Source organism: Rhincodon typus, chromosome 44, assembly GCF_021869965.1.
Source record: "Rhincodon typus isolate 14 chromosome 44, sRhiTyp1.1, whole genome shotgun sequence".
Lineage (NCBI taxonomy): Eukaryota > Metazoa > Chordata > Chondrichthyes > Orectolobiformes > Rhincodontidae > Rhincodon > Rhincodon typus.
Window position 1 is genome coordinate 1,514,609 of NC_063375.1, and position 8,883 is coordinate 1,523,491.

The 8,883-nt window shown below is 49.6% G+C and overlaps 2 protein-coding genes across 2 annotated transcripts in view; one reads left to right on the forward strand and one right to left on the reverse strand.

Moving 5' to 3' along the window:
• ssr4 (signal sequence receptor, delta) overlaps nucleotides 1-437 on the reverse strand; it is a 4,499-nt gene extending 4,062 nt beyond the window's left edge. Inside the window, exon 1 of the mRNA XM_048619946.1 lies at nucleotides 292-437. Coding sequence (XP_048475903.1) covers nucleotides 292-437 — 146 coding nt within the window. The remainder of the gene's footprint in view (nucleotides 1-291) is intronic.
• Nucleotides 438-6,788: 6,351 nt separating this feature from the next.
• Nucleotides 6,789-8,883, forward strand: part of LOC109925063 (isocitrate dehydrogenase [NAD] subunit gamma, mitochondrial-like) — a 17,181-nt gene continuing 15,086 nt past the window's right edge. The window contains exons 1-2 of the mRNA XM_048619947.1: nucleotides 6,789-7,064; nucleotides 8,125-8,172. Of these exons, the coding sequence (XP_048475904.1) occupies nucleotides 6,789-7,064; nucleotides 8,125-8,172 (324 nt within the window). The remainder of the gene's footprint in view (nucleotides 7,065-8,124; nucleotides 8,173-8,883) is intronic.

Consider the following 8,883-nt stretch of genomic DNA (forward strand, 5'->3'; position numbering starts at 1 on the left):
ATAAACATATGGATGATAATGGAATAGTTTAGGTTAGATGGGCTTCAGATTGGTTTCACAGGTCGGCGCAACATCGAGGGCCGAAGGGCCTGTACTGCGCTGTAATGTTCTATGTTCTTTAAGAAAGGACAGAGGTGAGAGGGTGTCCCCTTTAAGAGAGAGGACTGTCCCTTTAAGGCCACGTCATTCACATGCTCATCTCTCTTGGGGGCCTGTTCTCTCTCTCTCTCTCTCCTTTTGCGCACCCACTCCCTTTTATTCCCTCCCCCGCCTCGCCTTCAAGTCCCTCACCTGCCGACAGACACAACATCGCCATCACCAGGAAGGCTCCCACCGCCAGCGGCTGCCTCCCTTTGCCTCTCACCGCCGCCATCTCTGCTCCGGGGAAGTGGCCGCCGCGCTGTACCACGGGAAAGGCCCTGTCGCCGAGAGGTCATCCAGCCCCGCCCCTCTGGGAGGACAGGCCGGCCGCACTGCCTCCCACCTGCACCGACCCATTCCCAGGGAGAGTCCTCCGGCCCCACCCTTCTGGGAGGACAAGGCGGCCGCGCAGCCGCACTGCCTAGCCACCCGCCGGACCAGAATCCATCAAGTGAAGACGAAGTCCTCCTGCCCCGCCCCTCTGGGAGGACTGATCGGCCGCGCAGCCGCACTACCTCCCTCCGGCGCCGAGGGATTCCTCCAGCCCCTCCCCTCTGTAAGGTGCAAAAACGCTGCCCCCTGCCCTACAATGAAGCTACATGGAGTCACGCGCACCCGCTCCTCGCCACGACACACCCGCGAGGAGACTGAGTCCTCCAGACACGCCCCTTTGGGAGGACTGGGCGGCAGGCTCCCAACCATAAACGGACAGGGAGGGTTCTCCAGCCACGCCTTCTCTGCGAGACCACGCCCCTGCCATGAACTAACATTGGAGTCCTCCAGCCACGCCTTTCTCGGAGGACCATTGGCATATCCTCACTCTGGCATCACTTCCTTAAAAAAGAATTTAATTTTTTTGCCAACATCTTGCAAGGAGGGGTAATGGTGGCTCCTAATGGGAGGGGGAGGGCCGGCACCACCCAAACCATCCCCTTGAGCGGTGTGGGATGGAGTGAAATCGCAAAATTGGTGGTGAACTGTCAGTCATTGCCAACAGGGTTGTCAAGCTACACGGCAAAGCCTCCGATCTGGCACTTGCCACCTGGCCCTCTCACTCATTGAGGCGACAACCATCAGTAAGACTGTAAGAATTAGGCCATTCGGCCCATCGAGTCTACTCCACCATTCCATCATGGCTGGTGTGTTTCTCAACCCCAATCTCCTGCCTTCACCCTGTGATCCGTGGCCAATAGCAGAGCACTTAACAAGCAGGATCGTAAAGCTGAACACATTCTCTTTACTTCTTTATTCTTCTGCATTTATATTCTTGGTTTTGGTTTATTTTTCTGGGTTTTAAGATGACGGCAAAGAATGGCGATTCTATACAACGCTTTTCACTGCATTTTGCAACAAATGCGGGTGACAGTTAAGAAATCAAATCAATAATCAAGAACCTATCTATTTCTGCACTCAATGACTCAGCCTCCATAATTCTTAGTGGCAATGAATTCCACAGATTGACCACAGTAGATATTGGTAGTCACAAACAGCAAACCTCAGAGGAACTAGTCCTAAAGAATAGTTCTGAGGAAGGGTCATAGAGTCAAACAGCCCTGGGGTGTGTTGTCGAACACAGAGATCTGGGAGTGCAGGTATATAGTTTCTTGAAAGTGACATCGCAGGTAGACAGGGCGGTGAAGAAGGCATTTGGTACGCTCGCCTTTATTGGTCAGTGCATTGGGTATAGGATTTGGGACGCCATGTTGTGGCTGTCTTGGTAAGGCTACATTTGGAGTACTGTGTACAATTCTGGTCACCTTGCTATAGGAATGATGTTCTTAAACTGGAAAGGGCGCAGAAGAGATTTACATGGATGTTTGTAGACTGGAAGGTTTGAGTTTTAATGAGAGGCTGGATAGACTGGGACTTTGTACCCTGGAGTGTAAGAGGCTGAGGGGTGATTATATGGAGGTTTATTAAACCATGAGGGGCATGGATAAGATTTTTTCCCTAGGGTATGGCAGTCCAAAACTTGCAGGCATAAGTTTAAGACGTTAAGGAGGAAAACATTTAAAAGGGACCTGAGGAGCAACTTTTTCACACAGAGGGTTGGTGAACAAGCTGCCAGAGGAAGTGGTGGAGTCTGGTACGACTACACCATTTAAAAGGCATCCGGGTGGGTCTGTGGATAGGAAAGGTTTAGAGGGATATGGGCAAATGGGACTAGTCCAGTTTCGGAAACCTGGTCGGCAGAGATGAGTTGGGCCGAAGGTCCTGTTTCCGTGCTGCACGACTCTATGATCCCAAGTGACTGGATCTCGTTCTTTCCCACCCTGACAGCTGACTGTGAACAAAACCGTCCGTTCCCTTTCAGAGAGCAGTTAGAGTCAACACAGCGCGGAGGTAGACCCTTCGGCCTGACCACGACCGTGCCGACCAGGTATCCTAAATGAGTCGAGTCCCATTTGCTGGCATTATGCCTCTTAAAGGGGGGGGGGTCATTCAAACCAGGCTGGTCAGGGCCTGCAAGTCTATTCCCGTTCACATTCCAGAGTCAATCAGCCTCTCTGCCTGCAGAATTCCGAACAATGGGAAAGGCATGGATCGCGGCCTGTCGTTTGGGCTTATGACCTGCGCAAGGGCTCTGCCCCTTCGCTCGTACCTCCTCGACCCTTCACTGTGCGTGCGACTGTGATCGCGGCAGACCCTCCCTCTACTTTCGAGCCCACCATTGGGGCGAGAGGTCAAAGGGCAGCCTCGGGTTCGGCAGTACGCTCGATCTTTATCCGAGCCCTTTAGCACACGCGAGGGAGAGGCCGGAGACCACTCTAAATTTGGCTCAGACCGGACGAGAGGCCAGGGACGCTCTGGTTTGATTCGATTCAGTTTATTTATTATTACGAGCAGTACGGGCAGAACGAAGTCAGCAAGGACATACGGATCGTAGGATGGGGGAGAAAAAAACTTAGAGGCACACAGGTTATGTTGCACAGGGAAGGTAAACATCAGCAAGGTCGGCGTTATTTGGAGTTGGAGAGTCCTTTCATCAGTCTAATTATGGCCAGGGAGAGGCTGTTCCTCAACCTGCTTGTGCGTGTGTTCAGGCTTCTGTATCTTCTGCCTGATGGAAGAGGTTGACTGAGGTCATTACCAGGGTGCGATGGGTCTTTGATGATATTGGCGGCCTTTCTGAAGCAGCGAACTGTGTAAATGGATGGGAAGGTTGGTTACCGAGGTGGTCTGGGCTGTGCACACCACCTTCTGTAGTTTCTTACAGTCCTGGGCAGAGCAGTTGCTGTACCAGGCCGTTATGCACCCGGATAGAATGCTTTCTACGGTGCGTCTGTAAACGTTGGTGAGGGTGACGTGCCAAATTGCCTTCTCAACCATATCCCTTGTGGCGTACAGCATTTTTATACATTTCGCGTTACAATAAATTGCAGGCAGCATTGTCACTGTCCCTTCACTCTTCATCTATACATCCAATCCTGTGAAACATCTGATTTTTTTTTCCCCTTTATTCATTCACTGGATGACCAGGCAGCGTTTATTGCCCATCCCTAATTGCCCAGTAGTCAGTTAAGAGTCAACCACATCGCTGTGGGCCTGGAGTCACATGTAGGCCAGACCAGGTAAGGATGGCAGTTTCCTTCCCTGAAGGACATTAGTGAACCAGATGGATTTTTCCTGACAATCAGCAATGGATTCACGGTCATCATTTGATTCTTAATTCCAGATATTTATTGAAATCATCTGCTGTGGTGGGATTCAAACCTGGGTCCCCGGATCTGTGTCTCTGGATTAACAGTCCATTGATAATACCACTAGGCCATCGCCTCCTCTTGATCAATGCCAGACCTATGGATAGCTCTATGTTCCCAATGATCTCATGTTGTTTACCAGACATTGTAATCATCAGGACTTGGGATCTTACAATGCATCCCATTAATTCACACTACAAAGTTAACGGTTATATTCTTTTCCAGACATTTCCCAGACTTGCTTCTCTCTAAGGGCTGCTCAAATTCTGGTAGTTATTGCAAATCCCTATCAAATTCTGTTACCCATCTTACATTTCCTGTTGCTGTAATCACAGGAAATACAAAAGGGAGTTAGTTCTTACTAATTGCTATGAGATTCATGATATTAGTTCTACTATAAAGTTAGTTTCATGTAAAGTTTTATGTTTACACCTACTGTTATCATTCCTTATCTAAGGAGTTGAGAGCAGTTACAGTCCCACCTAATCTTGGAGGCTCAGTCAGACATTCCCCCCCATCTTGTCACTGCACTGTAACTCATTCTAGTCACGTACTGCCTCCTGGGATGAAATTTACTGCCCCTACTCTGGCTAACTCTTTTTGCCTGATAAGGCAACGTCTTTCTCATTGATGAGACTAAAACCCAATCACTTTCACAGCTCAACGAGCTTGTCTGACCTCCAGGGTTTTTATGAGTCTTAATCCCACACTTACCATCTGTGTCTGTTATTGCAGGATCCTACTTTTCTGTTTATTGCTTGCTACAAATTTCAGGCTGTCTGTTCTTAACAAACTGCATGCTATAGTAGCTGGAGGAGCACAGCAGGCCAGACAACATCAAAGGAGCAGGAAAGTTGGCGTTTCGGGTCAGGTCAACTCTCCTGCTCCTCTGGTGCTGCCTGGCCTGCTGTGTTCCTCCAGCTCCACACTGTATTATCTCTGACTCCAGCATCGGCAGTTCTTACTATCTCTGAATACTACAGTAGCTGTTTAATTTACAGAACTCCCTGTATATTAATTTGTATGATTTGTAGTTCAAAGTAGATCTTGTTACCTTTGTTTACCTCCTTCTCAATCGTACTATTGTGCTAACTTATGACCTCACTTGAATGTAGGAGCAGGCAAATTAATTCTGTTACCGTAGCATATTTATGCCAATGGCAGGCACTACTGTGGCCATATGATCAGCGGCTAATTCAATACCCACGAAGAGTTTTCTGCTGGCTCTTGACATTGTATAGGTGTGTGTGTGTGTATTTGTGTGTAAGGGAGAACAGTCACAATGGATTTCTGCAGAGCAACAATTCTCTCCTCAATTCGAACTCACGAAGAGCCTGCTGCTGGCTGTCAACGTTGTATCGGTGGGGGGGAGGTGTGTTTGTGTGTGTGTGTGTGTGTGCGCGCGTGTATGTGTGAGGGAGAACGGTCGATGGATTTCTGCGGAGCAACAATTCTCTCCTCAATTTGAACCCACGAAGAGCTTGCTGCTGGCTTTCGACATTGTATCGGGGTGGTGTGTGTATGTGTGAGGGAGAACAGTTGATGGATTTCAGTGGATCAACAATTCTCTCCTCAATTTGAACCCACAAAGAGCTTGCTGCTGGCTGTTAACATTTTCTAGGTGTGTGTGTGTGTGAAAGAGAGAAGAAGCATGGTCCCAATTGATTTCAACAGAGCAACAATTCTCTCTCCTCAATTCGAACCCACAAACAGCTTTCTGCTGGCTGTCAACATTGTCTAGGCGTGTGTGTGTGTGTGTGAGAGAGAGGGAGCAAGGTAGTGATGGATTTCAGCTGATCAACAATTCTCTCTCCCCTCAATTCGAACCCACAAAGAGCTTGCTGCTGGCTCCTGACGTTGTCCATGTACACATTCACCCGGGTGTGGTTTATAAAGATGCACATGCTCGCATGCGTGCGCGTACATACATACACACACACATGTACGCGCGCGGGCACTTATGCACGTGCCCGCACACACACAGATCCCAAATGACTGATTATGGACAGTTGGAAAGTAAACACAGATTTCAACTATCCTCTTTACCCCTTTTTTTGCAAGGCTGTGCTATAATGGAAACTGCCTGATCCTCTGAGTAAGAAGCCTATTGTTTTCTGAGGGACTGAACTGAAACTCCTAAGCTGTAGGAGCAATATGAGAAGACACCAAGTGCTTGCCACTGGATTTAAAGGTGGATGTGGAGTCAGCTCTCTCTCCACGTTTCCAAAGCCGCTCCGAAACAGCTTAGAGTGCAGACATCTCATGAAGCCAAGAAGTAATGAATTCCACATGGCAGTTCAAACCGGAGTTTAAAAAGTAACAAATTATTGCAAACGCAGAAGGTGAAACTGCTTCTGAAATTTGAAGGGGAAATTTGAAGGCCTTCCTGCTCCTCTGATGCTGCTTGGCCTGCTGTGTTCATCCAGCTCTAACCGTGTTATCTCTGAAATTTGAAACTAGCTCAGTGGCCTTCCTCTGTACCTAATATGACCCCGAGAATGTATAATCTCAGAGTAAAAGGAGCCAGAGATGAGGAAGAATTTCTTCTCTCCGAGGGGAATGAGCCTGTGGAATTCTTTACCACAGAGGGCTGTCGGGCTGGGTCATTCAATGCGAAGATTTTTAATCAGAAAGAGAATCGAGGTTCTATATTTTTAAGGTGGGGAGAGAGAGTTTTAATCAGGAAGGGGGAAATCGAGGGGTTATATTCGATGCTGAGAGAGATGTTTAATCAGGAAGGGGGAAATCGAGGGGTTATATTCGATGCTGAGAGAGATGTTTAATCAGGAAGGGAAATCGAGGGGTTATATTCGATGCTGAGAGAGATGTTTAATCAGGAAGGGGGATCGAGGGGTTATAGAGAGGAAGAAAGGCAGGAAAGTGGAGTTGAGGATGATCAGATCAGTCCTGATCTGACAGAATGGGGGAGCAGGACAGGAGGGCTGAATGGCTTGCTTTAGCTCCTTATGTCCTTGTGGCCTCAAAATACCTGAGGCAAGGAAGAGCAGAAAGACTACAACTCCCAGGGGGGCGGGCGCGGCGCATGCGCCCGGCTCGCCCACGTGCCCGCTTGTAGGCGCCAAGGGCGGACTACATCCCCCGGCGGGCCGAGCGCGGGGCATGCGCAGTGTGGCGGAGGCGCTGGTCACGTGTGCGGGGGCCGGGAAGATGGCGGCGGCGTGGCGATGGGCAGCTGCTGGGAGGGCCCTAATCCGGGGCCAGGTAAGTGCTGCAGGGTCTACCCCCGAGGGGGTCAAGGGAGGCCGAGCATCCAGCCTTCCTCAAGGAGCAGCTCATGTTAAAGAGGCATCATCTATTAAAGGGACATCACCTGTTAAAGGGCTATCATTTCTTAAAGGGGCATCACCTGGTAAAGGGATATCATTTCTTAAAGGGGCATCACCTGGTAAAGGGATATCATCTCTTTAAAGGGGCATCACCTGGTAAAGGGATATCATCTCTTTAAAGGGGCATCACCTGTTAAAGGGATATCATCTCTTAAAGGGGCATCACCTGTTGAAGGGATATCATCTCTTAAAGGGGCATCACACATTAAAAGGGCAAGTCTTAAATAGGCATCACCTGTCAAAGGGATATTACCTCTTGCTCTCGAGGCTGATTCCGGCGATGGCAGGTATGGGGAGAGATTGACTAGGTTGGGATTGTTTATGCTAGAGTTCAGATGAATGGCGGGGGGGTGTGGGCAGGGGATCTCATAGAGACTTATAAAAAGCTTGTGATTTCAAATAAACCTGTTGGACTATAACCTGGTGACTTCTAACTTACCCCTTGAAGGGGCATGCCCTCCTTAATTAAACAGGCAGTCCCATCCCTTAAAGGGTCCTGTATCTCCCCCTCACCCCAAAACCTTCCTTGAAAGGATGTTGGCCCAGTGGACTCTTCCTGTGCCATGGGACTCAGTGGAGCAGGCTGGAGGACCAGGGGCTGCAATGCCACCCTGTGGTGGGTGGTCACTACTGCGGCGTGATATGTTGACATAGCCATTTAATTTCACTCACCTCACCTCCCCCTGTTGAGAATTGCGTCAGGGTGGGAGGTGCATGCAGATAGTGGGGTTGAGATGGTGGTGTGTTTTGTTTGTGTGGCTCTGTCACTCTTCCCCCCACTTTTCTCTCTTACTCCCCCTTTCTCTCTCTCTCGCCCCTCCCCCTTTCTCTCTCTCTCATGCCACCCCCGTTTTTTTTCCCTCTCTCTCGCTCCTTCCCTGCCTCTCTTTAACTGGCAGTAACACTTTCCTCTTTCTCTCTCTGCCCGTCTCCAGGTCTTTGGTGCGACCCTGACCATCCGCCGGGAGCTGTCGGCCTTTGTCGTAAGTCTGAGTGCCGCTGGATAAAAACGATCCCAGGCCATTCACCTTCACTGCTGCTAGCCCTCCCTCCCTGGCTGAAAGGCTTCCTGAAGATCTTGGCTGGGAGACTTGTCGCTGTCATTGAGGGCATAAGACAGGCTGCTCGATTGATCGCCTCCCCACCCTAACCCTGCTCTTTTAAACAGAAAATAGAGCTCCCTCTACACTGTCCCCCATCAAACACTCACAAGACAAGACAGGACAGCATGGGGTTAGATACAGAGTAAAGCTCCCTCTACACTGTCCCCGCATTAAACACTCCCAGGACAGGGATAAGATACAGAGTAAAGCTCCCTCTACACTGTCCCTGCATTAACCACTCCCAGGACAGGGATAGATACAGAGTAAAGCTCCCTGTATGCTGTCCCCGCTTTAACCACTCCCAGGACAGGGATAAATACAGAGTAAAGCTCCCTGTACGCTGTCCCCGCTTTAACCACTCCCAGGACAGGGATAGATACAGAGTAAAGCTCCCCTGGAGCTTTTTGTGAAAATGTGAAGTTGAGAATAGTAACAATGAGGTAGCCTCCTGCTGGGACTCCGTCTCGACATCAAACTCAAATCAAGTGGAATGGAACCTTACGGAGCGAAACAGAAACTGACGACGTTGAAACAACACTGTCTGGGACAATGATCCACTCCAGGCACCCCTCCCCCTGCAGTGCTTCCTGG